The sequence below is a fragment of the Xenopus laevis genome, chromosome 9_10L (genome assembly GCF_017654675.1).
Source record: "Xenopus laevis strain J_2021 chromosome 9_10L, Xenopus_laevis_v10.1, whole genome shotgun sequence".
In the NCBI taxonomy this organism is placed as follows: Eukaryota; Metazoa; Chordata; class Amphibia; order Anura; family Pipidae; genus Xenopus; species Xenopus laevis.
This window is the reverse complement of record NC_054387.1, coordinates 666,437-685,230: the sequence shown is the minus strand read 5'-3', so window position 1 is coordinate 685,230 and position 18,794 is coordinate 666,437. Positions and strand designations below refer to the sequence as shown.

The 18,794-nt window shown below is 40.9% G+C and overlaps 1 protein-coding gene across 1 annotated transcript in view; it reads right to left on the bottom strand.

Annotated features, from left to right (window-relative positions):
• Nucleotides 1-12,814: 12,814 nt before the first annotated feature.
• kcnh4.L (potassium channel, voltage gated eag related subfamily H, member 4 L homeolog) overlaps nt 12,815-18,794 on the bottom strand; it is a 54,480-nt gene continuing 48,500 nt past the window's right edge. The window contains exons 15-16 of the mRNA XM_018234682.2: nt 18,306-18,382; nt 12,815-17,410 (exon numbers count right to left, since the gene is read on the bottom strand). Coding sequence (XP_018090171.1) covers nt 16,793-17,410; nt 18,306-18,382 — 695 coding nt within the window. The 3' untranslated portion in view covers nt 12,815-16,792. The remainder of the gene's footprint in view (nt 17,411-18,305; nt 18,383-18,794) is intronic.

Genomic DNA, 18,794 nt, shown 5'->3' with positions numbered 1-18,794 from the left:
TTACAATTGGTCTTCATGATTTATTTTTTATAGTGTTTGAATTATTTGCCTTCTTCTGACTTTTTCCAGCTTTCAAATGGGGGTCACTGACCCCATCTAAAAAATAAATGCTCTGTAGGGCTACAAATGTATTGTTATTGCTACTTTTTATTACCCATCTTTCTATTCAGGCCTCTCCTATTCATATTCCAGTCTCTTATTCAAATCAATCCATGGTTGCTAGGAAATTTTGACCTTAGCAACCAGATTGCTTAAAATGCAAATTTAAGAGCTAATGAATAAAAAGCTAAATAACTCAAAAACCACAAATAATAAAAAAAATGAAAACTAATTGCAAATTGTCTCAGAATATCCATGTCTACATCATACTAACAGTTCATTTAAAAGTGAACAACCCCTTTAAGGGGCCATACACAGGCTGACCTCCTATGATCACTGATTGAACAAACTGAGAGTGAATGAAAGGCCACAAACAATACAGGTGCCTTCCAATTGTTCCGGTCGTTTGTAGAAGAGCTGACAATCAGAAATACAATAGGAGGCTACTTTTCACTTCCTCATCTGGCGATGGACTGGCCAATATGGTGCTGATGAAACGTTCAAACCTGCCCAGTCTCCAAACTGACCAATAGCCATAGTCTATGGGCTGCTCCATATGCAGAGATCTCAACAAGCTCTGCTCCTATTGGGCCCAAACTGATTGACAGATAATCATAGAAACAAGCTCTACTCCTATTTATCAGTTATTGGGAATGTAACAGACTCTGCAGTTTCATCTAGTAATCCTACTGGCTGTGTCAGGGGTCAGTCATTAATATGTGAGTAAATAGCATTAAAGGGCAGTTCCCCTTTCTAACACTTGTTTTTGAATACAGAACAAATTTTGACTTTTCACAATTGCTTTGAGTTTTTACTGTTTCTCTAAAATGTATGTTTTGGTAATGAATTTTGTTTTCTTCCCCTCTCTCCCGGCTGCAGATCACTGTCTTCTTCGGGTGTCACTCCTGTATCTACAAGTCCTGCAGGTTCAGCAAATGACAACAATGCTTTAAGAGACAAACCTTGTGTTTTATGACGTAAATCAAAAGTCACAGGCTCTCCCCACCCACCGTATTTGGTTATTAGAATTAAGACTCGTCGCTTCCTCTATATTCTCATCCGCATTGACTGTACATTGTAGCACAGTGACAAGTTATAAAAAGGAAGAGCCACATTGCACCGAATTAGTCCTGGGACAGAGTCCTACTAAATCTGGATTATTTAGGTCCCTTTAATAAACAGGACTGGTAATGTCATTATGATTTACATCAGCACTGGCACCATAACGTTATTGTCAGGGACAGGAGGACCCAAGGGGCCCCTACTTACATTTAGTATCTTCAAATATTTCTGCTAAAAAGTGCATTACTGTCCCCTCCATCATAAAATATAAGGCCGGACTGGCCCAACCACCTTTCCACAAGTCTCCGTAACTACCCCTCTTATTACCCTCGCATGGGCGCGCTTCCTCTATAAAGTGACGCTGAGCGTCGTCAGGATGCATCAAATTTGAATTTTTGGCGCCAAAGGCTGCTTAAAAGGCCAGTCCACCATTTTTCTGATGCCCAAGCTAGTTCCATTTTTTTCTGATCTTGCCGAAGCATTCTTTATTATTGAATTCCTGGTTTTTGACTTTTTGCCTGACTCTTGACTATGATTTCTGCCGCCTGCCCTGAACCTTTTGCCCGACTTTGACTATGTCTTCTCTTCATCCCTGCCGGTACCTCGCTTACGATTCACTTGTTGGATTCCCCAGCAGGGGCCCCAAAAGGGCGTCTGTCAACACCGGAACCCACAGGGCACTTCTGTGCGTCCGCAATGTACTGTCACCAGTCAGGTTCCTGACAACGTGGTCGTTACAGTCGGCTTTTTATCACCTTTATTATTTCTTTACAAGCCCCATCCTATTCCTCTTCCAATCCATCACTCAATGGAACACTTGCAGGAAAATAATAAGCCTCAGCTGTGCTTAGTCCCACACAGAAATGGAGCGCTCAAACCTTGTGCACAATCCTTTTGGATCAGGTGCTCAGCTTTGACATACCTCCCAACTGTCCCTTTTTCGGAGGGACAGTCCCTCTTTTGACAGCTCAACCCGCAGTCCCTCATTTGTACTGGAAAGTCCCTCTTTTCTCTGCACTGAACAGCCAGAAAAAGAAACAAAGTTTCTCACTTATTTGGCTTTTAGCAGAGAGCCCAGAACAGCTAACAGGTGCAAATAAGATACTTTGTAACAATTTTGAGACACAAAAACACAGTTTAGATAAGGAGAAATATTTTCAAACTTTCATAACCTGCCAAATTTTGTAAAACAAACATGGTAATTAGGGGGTGTGGCCACAGAAAGGGGTGTGGTCAAAAAATTTGCGCCGCTACGTGCGGGAAAAAATTTTTTGTCCTTCTTTTTACTTCCAAAATGTTGGGAGGTATGGCTTTGATTAGTAACAGTCTCTTACCTAATGAAATCACACCAAGCTCTACAAGGATCCTCAACACAAGAGATATGAGATGTGACAATGCCCTGTATAATGTTGGTTGTGCTTATTAAATTCTCATGCACAGAGGCTCCTCATCCTCGTGTCTGTGTTAAAAAGAAGTCACGTGGCTCCTCAGTCTTTAACCTCGTCGAGAAGTTTGTTTTGGAAGAACAAACACCACATCTGAATCCCAGTAAGACATCTCCGCTTTCATTTGAGATTAGGAAGTTGAAGGTTTTGCTCTTCCAGTAGAAGCACCATGAAGAGAAGAAAGTGCACTGGGGTCCCTGCTTATTGCTCAGAAGTAAATATAAGAAACAGGACAGTGTTAGTGTCGTTAGTGAGCTTCCTAATGACTTCCCATTATGCCAAGTCTAAATGAATGCTTAATGAAACCCCTGCACAGACCTAGCCTGACTAATAGGAGCAATGGTGGGGAATGAAAGGGGCTAGTGAGATCTATATATTAAAACCTTTTGGATATTTGCAGCATTTAAAATAGGGATGCACCAAATCCAGGATTCAGCTTTTTTTCAGCAGGATTTCGACTGAATCCAAGTGCCTGGCTGAATCGAACCCGAAACAAAAAAATCACACAAACAAGGAAGTTCTCTTCCTTAATTTACATATGCAAATCAGGGTTCGATTCAGTACTCGGCTGCAGCTTTAACAAATGATTCTGCTGAATCGCTAATTTAAAAAGAAAAAGTGTTAGCTCCACGTATATACCAACATCTTGTGAAATAAACAGATATTATTCTAAACGGAAGGTGGTTAGGGTTGGCCCCTGTCGTTTATGATCCCTTATTTAATCAGCTAGAAGAGCTCTAATTTGACTTTATTTTACTGTTGGAGTTCTGGAGGTTTCTTTACTTATTAGGAACTCTCCGGCCCACAAGCTGCAGCTCATAAAGGTCTCATGCATTTGGTGCAGTGGTAATGGCTTTAATTAAGGGGGTATTTAATCCTGCCTCCTACAATAACCTCAATCCTGTTCCTGCCCTTATCCCCTGTTCTGATTCCCCAGTATTGACCTTGGCCTTTATTTGGACTTTGCTTGTCACCTGCCCTGACCCTGTGCCTGTTTTTAGACTTACATACCTCCCAACTATGCTGTTTTTCGCAGGACAGTCCCGATTTTGACAGCTCAACCAGCAATCCCGGATTATTACTGAAATGTCCCGACTTTGTCTTTGATCTCCTACACTGAACAGCCGGAAAAATATACAAAGTTTCTAACTTAATTGGCTTTTGGCAGACAGCCCATAATACGCGGCAGCTGCACTTAGATACTTTTGTAACAATTTAAGATAAGCAAAGAAACAATTAAGCAGGTCTCTTGGGGTAACTGTGATTTGCAGCTTAAAGGGCAATTCACCTTCATTAGCAAAACTGTAATAATACATAAAAACCACAGAAATGTATTCACACTTTCAAAACCTGCCAACTTTTGTACAATAAACATGGTAATTAGGGAGTGTGGCCAAAAATGGCCATGGGAACTATTTAATCACACACAAAGTTTTCTGCAGTGGGGAAAGTAGGGATGCACCGAATCCAGGATTCGGTTGGGGATTCAGCCTTTTTCAGCAGGATTCAGATTCGGCCAATCCGAATCCTAATTTGCATATGCAAATTAGCGGTGGGGAGGGAAATTGCATGACTTTTTGTCAGAAAACAAGGAAGTCAAAAAATATTTTCCCCTTCCCACCCCTAATTTGCATATGCAAATTAGGATTCGGTATTCGGCCGAATCTTGCCCGAAGGATTTGGGGGTTTGGCCGAATACAAAAATTCGGAAAGTGCCCCTTCTTTTTATTTGTTCAAACCACCAATATCAACGTTTCGGGGGTACAACCTCCCTTCATCAATCAAATAAAAAGAAGGGGCACTTTCCCCACTGCAGAAAACTTTGTGTGTGCTGAGCCATGATTAAAGGGATCCTGTCATCGGAAAACATGTTTTTTTCAAAACACATCAGTTAATAGTGCTACTCCAGCAGAATTCTGCACTGAAATCCATTTCTCAAAAGAGCAAACAGATTTTTTTATATTCAAATTTGAAATCTGACATGGGGCTAGACATTTTGTCAATTTCCCAGCTGCCCCCAGTCATGTGACTTGTGCCTGCACTTTAGGAGAGAAATGCTTTCTGGCAGGCTGCTGTTTTTCCTTCTCAATGTAACTGAATGTGTCTCAGTGGGACATGGGATTTTACTATTGAGTGTTGTTCTTAGATCTACCAGGCAGCTGTTATCTTGTGTTAGGGAGCTGCTATCTGGTTACTTTCCCATTGTTCTTTTGTTTGGCTGCTGGGAAAAAAGGGGAGGGGGGTGATATCACTCCAACTTGCAGTACAGCAGTAAAGAGTGATTGAAGTTTATCAGAGCACAAGTCACATGACTTGGGGCAGCTCGGAAATTGACAAAATGTCTAGCCCCATGTCAGATTTCAAAATTGAATATAAAAAAATCAGTTTGCTCTTTTGAGAAATGGATTTCAGTGCAGAATTCTGCTGGAGCAGCACTATTAACTGATTCATTTTGAAAAAAAAATTTTTTCCCATGACAGTATCCCTTTAAATAGTTGCTGTGGGACCTTGGCGGGTCTGCGGAGAACCAGCACCAATACTGCAGAGGGAGTAGATTCCGGTTGTGCAATGTATCAACTACATTACAAAAATGGGCATGGCCAAAAATGTTCACAGTGCGGAGCGCAGCAAATCTTTTTGTCCATCTTCCTATTTCTCAAAAGGTTGGGAGGTGTGGACTTGTAGAATTGCAGCCGGCCCTGACCCTGTGCCTGTTTTTAGACTTGTAGAATTGCCGCCTGCCCTGAGCAATTGCCTGTACTGGGACTTTGTTTTGTCTGATCCTTTACATTTCTGAGCTCTGTGCTGTTCCATTAAACATTATTCCATTTTTATATTGAGCCAATAAAATGTTCTAATGTTTAATATATACACATATATATATAAATGAGTAATGAGTGTGCGATCAGTAACATGTTGCTCCTCTGTTTCACCACTAGATCCTGCTGTTGGAATAATATCAAACACAGCCATTGAGTTGTCCTGTAGTCGTCAGAGCAGTTGATTATTCTCCTGAAGGGGCACAGTAACTAGAGGTACTGGAATATGAAATACAGGTATAGGATCCCTTATCCAGAAACCCAATATCCAGAAAGCGCCGAATTACAGAATGGCTCCCATAGACTCCATTTAATCCAAATAATCTAAATTTTTAAAAATGATTTCCTTTTTCTCTGTAATAATAAAACAATAGCTTGTTCTTGATCCCAACTAAGATATAATTAATCCTTATTGGAAGCAAAACCAGCCTATTGGGTTAATTTAATGTTTAAATTAATTTCTAGTAGATTTAAGGCATGAAGACCCAAATTATGGAAAGATCTGTTATCCGGAAAACCCCAGGTCCCGAGCATTCTGGATAACAGGTCCCATACCTGTATAGTAAAGTGCCAATATGTTTCAAGTCTAGATCAGAGGAGAGGGACATCACCCCACACTTTACAGAGAATGGGGATACAAAGGAAAGACATAAACAAACATTTCATGGCTACAATCACATATTGTCCATGGCATCAGGGCCTTGCTAACAAGAGCTTACAATCTAATGTCTCTGATATTTCAGCCATGTTTGCTAACACTGGGCAAATCTGCAGCAGATCAGTAACAAATGAGTAAAATTAGCAAACTTTGGATGCTATTTGGTTGCCATGGGTTACTGCACAATAAGTGGCAGGGGTAACGTCACAATTCATTTCAGCCACAATGGATCCACAGGGACCTTCCAGGGCCCAAGTATCTTCTGCAATGACTCCTGGATTACATGATTGTTCTGCTATTTGTCCTTATGATATAATGGCACATGGGACAGAGACTTCTACTTATTTAGCTTTCTCATTAAAGAGGGGGTTCACCTTTAAGTCCATTTATAGTGTGATATACAACGGCCAATTCTAAGCAACGTTTCTATTGGTCTTCCTTGTTTATTTGTTTCTGTTATTTAATTGTTTGCCTTTTTCTTCTGAATCTTTCCAGCTTTCAAATGGGGGTCACTGACCCCATGAAAAAAAAACAAATGCTCTGTAAGGCTACAAATGTATTGCTATTGCTACTTTTTATTCCTCATCTTTCTATTCAGGTCTCTCCTATTCATCTTCCAGTCTCTTATTCAAATCAGTGCATGGTTGCTAGGGGAATTTGGACACTAGCAACCAGACTGCTGAAACTGCATCTGGAGAGCTGCTGAATAAAAAGCTAAATAAGTAAAAAAAGAGAAATAATAAAAAATGAAAACCAATTGCAAATTGTCTCAGAATATCCCTCTCTACATCATACTAACAGTTAATTTAAAGGGGAACAAACCCTTTAATAGACCTGGAGGAGAACTGACTTCTGTTACATTGTTTCAAGAGTCAGAACCGGAAAGCACAAAGGGATAAACAAATCCGGCTTTTAATTGCAATTAAATTTACACATAATTTAGAGCGGAGGGATGTTTAACTGGAGGTCTGCAGGCCACATCGAGACATCCACTGTATTTTTATATCCCCCTGACTCTGGGCTCATAGGCTGCTGTGTAAGATATCATCATTAAGCTTTTTTTGTGCAGAGTCTGGCACATGAACAGGAAAGTCAGAAGAAGAAGAAGGCAAATAATTCAAAAACTATAAAAAAATAAATAATGAAGATCAATTGAAAGGTTGCTTAGAATTAGTCATTCTAACATATTGAAAGTTAACTTTAAGGTGAACCATCCTGTTGCTTCTGCTACATTGGTTTAAGAGTCAGAACCTGTAGTGCACAGAGGACCCCAAAGAGGATTCTTGCAGGTGATTGCACCTAAGCAGTGTAGGTTCATACAAATTATACTCTTGTAAAGAAATCCACTGGGTTTATATTATTAGTCCTCGGCCACTGGGGATGTTTGTCTTCATCACCATCTCTGGAAATGATTATCATGGAACTGAGACGATTTTTCCAGCAGAAGAGAAATTCTTCTATATTATATACCTGGATATATATATATTTATATATATACTGTATATATTTCTATATCTAATCATATTCCAATCTCTTGTACAAATCAATGCATGGTTGCTAGGGGAATTAGGACCCTAGCAACCAGATGGCTAAAATTGCAAACTGGAGAGCTGCTGAATAAAAAGCTAAATAAGTAAAAAAAAACACAAATAACAAAAAGTGAAAACCAATTGCAAATTGTCTCAGAATATCCCTCTCTACATCACACTGACCGTTAACACAAAGATGAACAACCCCTTTAACTTTTATTTGCTTATACCTTGGATAGTTTATCTCACTCCTTTTATCCAAATGTATTGATCTGGCATTTTTGGAAATAGCAGAATAATGTCTTAATAGCCCTGTAGGTAATTAAATGGATGTTACCAGTGGGAGAAAGCAGCAGTGACATTTAGGGGTAAATAGACCTGCCACGTTCTATTGGTCTGTCCTAGAAAACCAGCAATCTGATTGGTTTACACATGTCACTCTAAGATTGGTTCAGAATCCACACCCACTGCATTTAATTGGTCCATTTTTTAAATAGAGTATTCTGATTGGTTTGACATGCCACTCCAGGATTGGCCCATAGGAGAATACAGGGGATTTAAACAGTCAGGAAGGAGCGCGCACCCATTAAGCTTTTGATGATTTTATTTTAATGATGTGCACCTGGTTTAGGTTTAGGGAGAGTTGGGGGGAGTGTGTTGAGGTAAATGTACTGGTAGTAAACTCACTCTCAAGGGAAAATCAGGAAAAATGGAAGAAGTTTATAGGGTTAGGGAGATTGTGGGACAAGCTCCCGAGGGAAAGTCGTCGTTGAACTCTTTAGAAACAAATAATTAGTAATATTAGCAGCAATGAGTTGTTTTGGCTCAGACTGGGACACTGGTGGGAGACTGGGAAAGACCTTGGTGGCTCTGCTGGCTCAGACTTGCTCCCTGAGGCTTGTGGCCTGTCTATAGAGATGGGAAGGGACTCGCTGGCTGGGGAAGAAATGGGGTGGAGGGGGAATTTGGGGCTTGGGTGGGGTGTGTGTGACCCCTGAATTAACATGGACTAATAATCAGTGTAAATTAAGCTAAATGGACTGTTAGTAAACTCACTCTCATGGGAAACTCGTTGTAGAACAATTTACTCAGAGAATCCGAGACCATTGTTGTTTATTTCGTCTGTAGGGAGGGAGAGTGTGGGACAAGCTCCTGAGGGAAAGTCCTCGTTGAACAAATAAATAATTAGTAATATCAGCAGCAATGAGTGGCTTTGGGTGTATAACAAGGTCAGGCTGGGATACTGGTGGGATGCCGGGAAAAACCCAGTGGGGCTCCCTGAGGCTCGTGGCCTGTCTATAGAGATGGGAAGGGACTCGCTGGCTGGGGAAGAAATGGGGTGGAGGGGGAACTTGGGGCTTGGGTGGGGTGTGTGTGACCCCTGAATTAACATGGACTAATAATCAGTGTAAATTGAGCTAAATGGACTGCTAGCAAACTCACTCTCATGGGAAACTCTGTGTAGAACTTGTACAAACAATTTACTCACAGAATCCGAGACCATTGTTGTTTATTTCGTCTGTAGGGAGGGAGAGTGTGGGACAAGCTCCCGAGGGAAAGTCCTCGTTGAACAAATAAATAATTAGTAATATCAGCAGCAATGAGTGGCTTTGGGTGTATAACAAGGTCAGACTGGGATACTGGTGGGATGCCGGGAAAAACCCAGTGGGGGTCCCTGAGGCTCGTGGCCTCTGTATAAAGATGGGAAGGGACTCGCTGACTGGGGAAGAAATGGGGTGGAGGGGAGTTTGGGGCTGGGGGGCCCTGGGTGGGCTGTGTGTGGTCCCTGAATTGTGCAGCCCCTGTGGGCCTGGACTCCCCTAGTCTGATGTTGGTACATAGTAAGCAACTTTAGTGCTGGGGTTCCCCTCGGCCTGGCAAATACACAACAATGTGCGTCCTCTTCCACTAATAATCAGTGGAAATTACTGGGAGTGTTTAGAGGTAACTGGTTTGGTAGTTAATTCACTCTCATGGGAAACTTGTACAAACAAAATACACAATGTTAGTAGGAGCAGAGCAAATCCACAACTCCACATCCCACTAATAATCAGTGGGAATTCCTGGGAGTGTGTTGAGCTAAATTCCTGGTAGTAAATTCACTCTCATGGGAAACTCGTACAAACAGAATACACAATGTTAGTAGGAGCAGAGTGGTTTTGTGGGTGCCGACTAGTAAGCAACTTTAGTGCTGGGGTTACCCTCAACCTGAAATTCCTGGGAGTGTGTAGAGGTAAATTCCTGGTAGTAAACTCACTCTCGTGGGAAAATCAGGAAAAATGGAAAAAGTTTGTGTCTGTAGGGAGGGAGAGTGTGGGACAAGCTTGCAAGGGAAAGTTGTCGTTGAACTCTTCAGAAATAAATAAGTATCAATGTCAGCAGTAATGAGTTGTTTGGGTGTATAACAAGGTCAGATTGGGATAATTTGGAGAAACCCAGTTGCCCCACTGGCCCCAACTCACTATCTAAGCCTTCTGGCCTGTGTATAAAGATGGGAAGGGACTCGCTGGGAGGGGGGTTTGGGGGCCTGGGTGGGGTGTGTGGTCCCTGAATTGGCAGCCCCAGTGGCCTGGACTCCCCTAGTCCGATGTTGGTACAGAGTAAGCACCTTTAGTTCTGGGGTAACCCTCGACTTGGCAAATCCACAACTCTGCAACCTCTCCCACTAATAATCCGTGTAAATTCCTGGGAGTGTGTTGAGCTGAATGGACTGCTAGTAAACTCACTCTCATGGGAAACTCAGTGTAGAACAATTTACTCACATACCTCCCAACCGTCCAGTGTTTCATGGGGAAGTCCAAAAAAAAAATCCCCTTCGATCTCCTGCACTGAAAAAGATACAAAGAACCATATACAAAGTTTCTGAAACATAATTAAACAAGAGGGTTTTGTCAGAGAGCCCAGAATACCCAGCACCTGCACTGAGATACAATTGTAACAATTTAAGATAAGCAGATGTCTTGGGAGATTTAGAGCTTAAAGGGGTAGCTGCACCTTCATTAGCAAAACCCCAGCTATGTGGTCAGACTTTCCATAACCTTCCTAAGCTTGTAAAACAGACGGGGTATTTAGGGGGTGTGGCCATAAAATGGGTGTGGCCAAAATGTGGCAAATCTTTTTGTCCCTTTTTTTTTCATTTTTCACATGTTGGGAGGTATTTATACACAAATAAGCAACTGGTCTGCAGAATTAATGCAGTGACTGTAGCACCCACATGACCCACGGAAAGTCCTCTTTGAACTCCTTAGAAATAAATAAGTAGAAATATTAACAGATGCTGGGCGTGGTTTTGGGGTACATAGTAAGCACTTTTGGTGCAAATACACAACATCCTCTCCCATTAATAATCAGTGTCATTTTCTGGGGACCAGTGGTAAAGGGGTGGTTCACCTTTAAATTAACTTTTAATATAATGTAGAGAGGGATATTCTGAGACAATTTGCAATTGGTTTTCATTTTATATTAAATGTAGTTTTTGAGTTATTTAGCTTTTTATTCAGTAGCTCTCTAGTTTGTAATTTCAGCAGTCTGGTTGCTAGGGTCCAAATTCCCCTAGCAACCATGCTATAATTTGAATAAAAGACTGGAATATGAATAGGAGAAGCCTGAATAGAAAGACGAGTAATAGAAAAATAAATGTGTAGCCTCACAGAGCATTTGTTTTTTTACATTGGGTCAGTGACCCTCATTTGAAAGCTGGAAAGAGTCAGAAGAAAAAATCAATAATGAAGACCCAATTGAAAAATCTGACTGTTAAATCACTTATGCAATTGTGGAGACGAGTTGGGAGGATCTTTACAGCAAGCGTTTGTCATTTAATGGTGACATAAGTAGAATAATAAGTAGAATAAAAAGTAAAATAATAAGTAGAATAATGAGTAGAATGAACATGGCTGACAAGTATAAAGTTTAACCCCACAGTGGAAATGAGGTCACTTACAAGGTGCATCATCCAATGACTTCATTATTAATGTTCCTGCCATTAAACAAAATCTGCCTGTGATTTTCTCTACTCGGGATTCCCAATGGGACTTTCTCTGTTCCCTGGGAAGGGATATCCCAATAGGAGGGTGCACGTGGGCAGGGGTGTAACTATAGAGGAAGCAGACCCTGCGGCTCCAGGGGGGCCCAGGAGGTATAGGGGCCCCATGAGGCCCTAATTCATATACAATTTCAATAAATATTGGAGAAACAAGTCAACTTCTAAACATTTTGGGGGCCTGAAAAATAATTTGCTGTGGGGCCCAGTAATATCTAGTTACGCCACTGCACGTGGGGTTAAAATTCACTTGATTCTTGATTCATCACTTGACTCCAAATGGGTCATGATCATAGGGCGGGACCTCAGTATATTCTCCAGTTTTCTCTTATCCTTTAATAGTGGCCTTGGGAGGTGGAAGTAGAGTTTTTCTGTATCTCGGGAAAGCTCTGATTGTCCATTAGCTTGGAATGCTGGGGGTTAATATTCTGCGTGTGGAGCCAGAGAAGGGGGATGAAAGGGAAGAACAAAGACTAGTCGGCCGAATTCTCATTTCCCATCATGTTCCACAAATTTGCATTAAAATTAGACTTGAGCTCAATATCCGCCAGGAACTCGCCACTTGTTATTCAGCTCCATTTACTGTTCCTTTTATTCAAAACCCATTGCAGGAACCCCTCCTATTGTTACACATCACGGCTCAATAAAACGACATTATTATAACCGTTCCTTTCCATTATGCTTTTCCCCATGGATCAGTTCTCCCTTGTTTCTCTCCCAAAACAAATATTTATTAGTGATTGTTAATGGGAAAATAATAAAGGCCGGGACTGAACGGGAAATAAAACGTTAGGGGCTGGTCACTTTAAATGCATCCCCTGCACACAGTATATATATATATATATATATATATATATATATATATATATATATATATATATATATATATATATATATAGTATAGAGGCATAAATGAATCATCATATTGCTCGTTAGTGTCTGTGACAGAGAACTCAGTGGGACTGGAGGGACTTCCAAAGTCAATAGGGATAATTCATCCAAAAAAGTGCATTTGGACACAATATTAAAAAGAATCCCGATGTTCCATTGACTTTCATACTACACTCGTCATACTCTTCCCTATAGCTTGATCCCCAGAACACAGCGACTAATTGCAACTAACCCTGCGTCATCCCTTTAAACAAAAAAAGTCACTCCTGTGGTTTTAGTGTAAAAATAGAATTTATTTGAGATTTGATATAAAAGCACATGCGAATAAATAAGAGGCACGTCATAAATGTTACATTCTTAATCGCCGTTTGCTGAAATCCAGCCAATATTAACTCTTCCTTTGCCCCATTCAGCATTCAACAGGGTTACATAGTTATATTCTGAGTAGCAATCTCACTTATTCGTCTAAATATCTGATATATATATATATATATTTTTTAATTTAATGTAGCCTTGATCTACCAAAACCTAACCGGCAGATTCCTAAACTAGTTGCCTTTTTGATTTACAATCACATGCAAGAAGAAGAAGAAGCAGAAAAAGAAAAAGCTCATATAAAGTGAATGTGGTTTCATTTTGGAATTGTACCTACTTTATGGTCCAAGTCAATGAGATGACAAGGAAGCAGAGCCCACAAATAGCCGCAGAGAGATTTTGGCACAGCTCCTCAAATACATTCCAACAAGTCATTTATTTTCAGACAATTTTAGGTCTAATGGGGCAAAGGAGGTGCAGCCAATGGGGTTGGACAAGACTACAAATGCACTGGCTCCCACCCAATCCTATGGTTTGAACCCTTTTATGTGCCAGATGAAATGAGGTGCCACCATGCTGGTTTCATGTGTTAAGGCAAGAGTACAGCACAGAGAGGGATAAAAGAACTGGATAATGGAGGGTGATGCATTTTTTTGGGATTTGGACCCTATTTAAATATAGAAATTAGGGGTTTGTTACTTGGCCAATGTTTTGTGTATTTGGGAGAATCAAGGTTTGGTGAATCCCTGTAACATGAAGAAGATGAAAGCCTTGGTAACACCATGCAAACATGTTGGCCATACATAAAGCACCACTTAAGAGAGGCCACTTCCACTCCAGCGGGTGCTTCATGAGCACATTAGTTCTAAGAGGTTTCCAATTGTGGTTTTTCCTGGGCTTAAATAATGTAACAATGGTGTTACCATGGCAGCTAAAGAAGGAATGCTATGTAGCAGCAGCGGCACTAATGGGAGAGGGTTTATCTTATCTCCAAGGGGCACCAGTAGGTTTCTTCTAGGGCCACGATCTATTTCAATGGCAAAGCTAAAACATGAGAGCATGTGAAACTGCCAATTCCTCCTTGCACTTGGACCTCTTCAGATTTGTGCATGGCTTTTATAGGGAAGCCTACTCTCTTGCTTTGTTATTTCACAAAGTCTATAAAGATAAGTTGGTTGTAATCATCAGAACTACCTAGAGAGGGTTTGCAGGGCAAATATCTCATTGATGGTCAAGAAGTTTGTGATAGGGCAGGTCATGGGAATGGATAAATCAAGCAAAATGCTATGTAGATGGACAAGCCCAGCGTGGTGTGGCTCACCAGGATTTCTGCCTTTACCCCTGTCAGACCCTACAGTATCTCATAATTTATCTAATAATTAGATATCATAGGTGCAGTGTCATTTATATTTCTACCCATATAAAGTAGACCCCTTCAAGTATAGGGTACACCAAAACTTTCTTATTAAATGTTCTGGAAGAAAGAAGCCAAACAAATGTGTGCTAGTCAGTTCAGCAGTCTGGGAAACCACTATTCGTAGAAAAATATTAGTAAATTGAACGGTAATTCTCCAAAGATCACTGGAAAACTAGGAATTCAACAGACATTATGTGCAAGGCCGGAAAACGCATTGTTACAAAGGCATGGCCCATGCGGTCCATCAAATGGTCATAACATTACATTGACTTTTGTCTAAAACATGCAGTAAGGCATAACAATAAGCTGCACCCTCCTCACAAGTGTCCACAACGTATTACACATCCGTGCCTGTGTGTTGTATTCATGTAGAGACTGCTGGCTTGAGCCACTCATTCGGAATCGTTGAACGTTCTCATGGCTTTGGAAATAACGAGGCCAATGATGAATATTTTTCCTTGATCATGTGCTAAAATGTTGGACGTTAAAATGACTCTGTCCTTGACCTAAATAATTAAGTAAGAGAATCTCATTCATTGTACTTCCATTTGGAGGTAGACAAGGAACGAATATTAAATCAATCATGGCTACTTAAATTCACCTCTGCATGAGATGCAGAAGGTAATTTAGATCAGCTTTTTGATTTAGTGTAGGCCAAGCACATCTTTCTTTGTGAGTTCAGACTTGTGTCAATTTTTGATGATGATTAAATGGGCTTCTTATTCTCTTAATATGGCTCCTAAATTAAAGGGCACCTATTGTCCCAACAGGCTTCCCACGCTGGAGAGCCAGTAGAGAGGGCAGGACAGTTGGGTATGACAGCTGGGATTTCATTAGGCTTTATCTGGAGCCACTGACAGCCATGATGCCCCACTGTTAGAAGACATAATATTTGGGTCCCACGTGTGTAGCAAGTTAGTCTGCTGATAGTGGGGCGCTGGCTCCAGGTAAAGCCTACCTTGCCATGGTACTTTTAATACTAGTACTGTGATTGTCCCACCTGGAGAATGGCCAGCGTCAGTCTATAGCTATGGTGGGGGAAGTCTATTGTACCCATTGCAATGATATTATTGAGAAGGGACCGTCATTTTAAGGTGAACTACCCCTTTAAATTGCAAGATGAGGCAGGAACACCTATACAGAATCAAGGCAATGGGAGAACAAATATACATTTCCTTCTCCATTCGAAAAAATAAAGTTGTAGCTGCCAAATATAGTGCCCTGTTTGCAGACTGAGACGCCTGCACTCACTTAACATGGGGGAAATACTCCAAGTTGTCCGATTTTTAATATTGCAGTTAAATGGCATCAAGTTGTGACGTTTGTATGTTTATTATTGGCTTGAATGCTGGAGACGAGGCAGAGCCAGTACGGCCAATGGCACTCCGCTCATAATAAATGAATGAGATTCAAGTTTAAGCTAAATTAGTAATTCTTCTCTAATGAACATCATTTCTTTATGAGGTCTCGTTCATTCTTCCCAAGCTGACTGTGAGCTCTTGATGTTTCATTCAGAGGTGGCCAGTGGACCAGTTAATTAAATAAAAAAGAATCCCCCCCCCTCCGGTTTTTGCATTCTCCTGTCAACTTTCAGGGCACATGGATGAGAATAAAGACATAATCCTACTGAAAAGGGTCAAAACCGAATCCTGGATTTGGAGCAACCCTAGTGGCTCTGTTTGCATAGCTGTTTTCACACGCACATCTGCACCGGCGACTTCTCTATACAAGATGGGAAAACACATTTTACAGGATCTTTACTTGTACAGTTTTCCCTCCTCTTAGTCCTCAGTACTGGGGGTGATGTAACATAATGACTCAATTGATTGTCAAGCCTTGTCTAGGTTCCTCATATGAAGTGAACCTCCATCCGTACAGTATATACTTAAAAAAGGCTTCTGCCCCCTTCCCTTTTGACCCATGGTACATACAAATTAGTATTTGTGCATAAATGGTAAATACATCTAACAAGTTGGTTGTTTTTGCTAAATCTGCCCCCAAAAATCAAATCCTTTCAGTATGTTCCAGTATCTGCCTGGCTTTTGTAGAACCCATTGGGCCTGTATAGATTCTACGAGCAGAGCAGTTTCTAGTTTGTAGGGTGGACATAACGGTCTTTCCTGACAAGGGTTGATAAATAGACCTTATTAGAGAACAACATTGTGGTAGCTATGAAGCTCTGCCTCTCCGTATAAAACACATTGAAAGATATTTTTTGAAAACGTGGGTTTGCTCTTTGATCATGAGACGACTGTGCTGAGACAATGACTTTACGCTTTCGGGACTAATTAGCAGAACTTCTTATCTGCTGAGCCTTGTGTGTTGGATTCAGAAAAGTCCTGGTATTCTAAGATATCTAGTCTAACATGCAGCTAGAAATGAAACCTTCTACAGAAATATTGGTTTGGTTTCTTGTGCTTCAGTAAAGACTACATTCCACTGAGGTTCTACTCCTATACTATCAGCATAGCACCCTCAACTCCCAATCACAGATGCTTCTGCTATTAGTTGTGCCAAGTCAGGTCGGAGTTCTAGGGTCACTGCTGGAAGTTGTCTGGGGGGAGCTGTTTTCATTTGGGCCGTCAGTGAAGGAATGTACAGAACTCATAGAGGTCATAGGTAAGTGACCAATGACGGGAGGTCCTGAGGCTGGAGAACCGTAACAAGAAGTCTGTTGAATGGGTGTCACTTCTTCTGTGTATTGTAGTAACCTGGCCCTTTCCATTTCTTCATGAGACAAAGGTGTCCCAGTTGTACAAAGTGTGTTAGTAGGAATGTAGCCCCAGTCCCTTGAAGAGTAGAAATTCTCTGGGTCTAATGGCCTTGGGCAAGCGTCTGGAGAGACAAAATGGATTTGGGTGTATCCAATGTCAGAAGGAAACGGTGCATGTCCCACTGTTCTCTGCATTGGGGATTCCTGTACGAGATGCACAGGGTGGGCTGCGTTGTAGCCAGATCTTGCCTGCTGATCATTGAAACCCAGATGAGCCGATGGTGGAGTGGACAACACTTGAACTGTGTATGGACATCCGATGGCGCAATTGTACTGCTGGGCAGCCAGAAGGGTTTGGAGTAAATGCATCATGTGCTGAAGCTCCTTGCTCAGCTGGGACACTTCTTGGTTCAGATTGTTTATCTACAAAGAGCACACAAATACATACGTTTCATAGAAATCAATTGAATGTCAGTTACCTTATCATTGTATGATTCCATGCATTCCACCACTACCACTACCATGTCCATCATAATTTATGTGATGTCACTGGATCAAGTTAGATTCAAAATCCTCATTGTATTGTCTTAAATAACACAAGCCTTTTGCCCATTGTGAAGTTCAATGGAACCATTGCGATTGGATGTCCGTGATTTTACTTCCCTCAAGGGTTTAAATCCTGGGGGAATTCCCTATCACTCAGTTGAACTGAAGAAGCCACTCGGATGAGGGGTGAAACGTTTTCAAGGAAATAAAATCCTCTAAATGTCCAGTTGCCTTTGACTTAATTCCACTAGATATTGTATAAGCCTAATGCCGGAAGACTCAATTGATGAGATGAGCAGCAAATGTTCTCATAGAACTGCAACGTCAAGGGCAACTAAGACTTTTCCTTTTTTTTCTTCTATTTAAAGTTGCTTTTATTCATGTCATTATTTTAAATCTAACCCATAATTCATAAATATTCATTATTATTTGTTAACAAAATAATGAGAAACGGGCCTGTACAAATCCTTGGCAAACAACAGCTCCAGGCAACAATGGAACCAGCCGTGTAAACATTCTTATCTCTCCTGTATATATTTATATATTTATAGCTATAATTTCACTACTGCTCGTGCCGCCTGTCACTCACTAGAATGGAAATTGCCAGGTGCCTCTAGTTCAAAATGAATTCTATTTAAGTAAATGACAAGCTGGGGGACACTCACTAGATTTATAAAGAATATAAAGTTTCTACCTTCATGTCCAGTCAATATGTTGGTTGTAAAGACAAAACCAAATTGACCAGCAATGGACCCCCGTGTGGATCTCTTACCTCTAGGTTCAGTTTGCAGATGTTTTGCTTGATTTCTTCTGCTTCGGTGGCCAAGAGTGGATTCATCACATTTATCCCTAAAACAGGAGACAATTGAGTAAAGTAAAATGAACGTTTTGTCTGTTAGCTCAATGCAATGCAGTAGAACATATGGAACATCGTAAGAAACAATGCAAATATTATATATATATATATATATATAATATATTGTGTATATAGTGTTTTATGTTCCCTTCTCATTCCCAAATTTAATGGGCTGATTTTCCCTCAGTGCCAAACAGTCTTTGTAGGGAACACCAAGACTTGTGTTTGGTTAAATGTGATGGCATTTGGTCACATTCCATACTTTTGTAGCGTTTGGCTCTCTCCAAATCTAAACCCTTAAGCCACGTGGTTTCATTTATCTGGACAACTAGACGTGGGCATTTTTGCATTAGAAAATAGGTTATGTGGGCACAAAACAGCACCCCATGTGAGTCCACCAGTGCA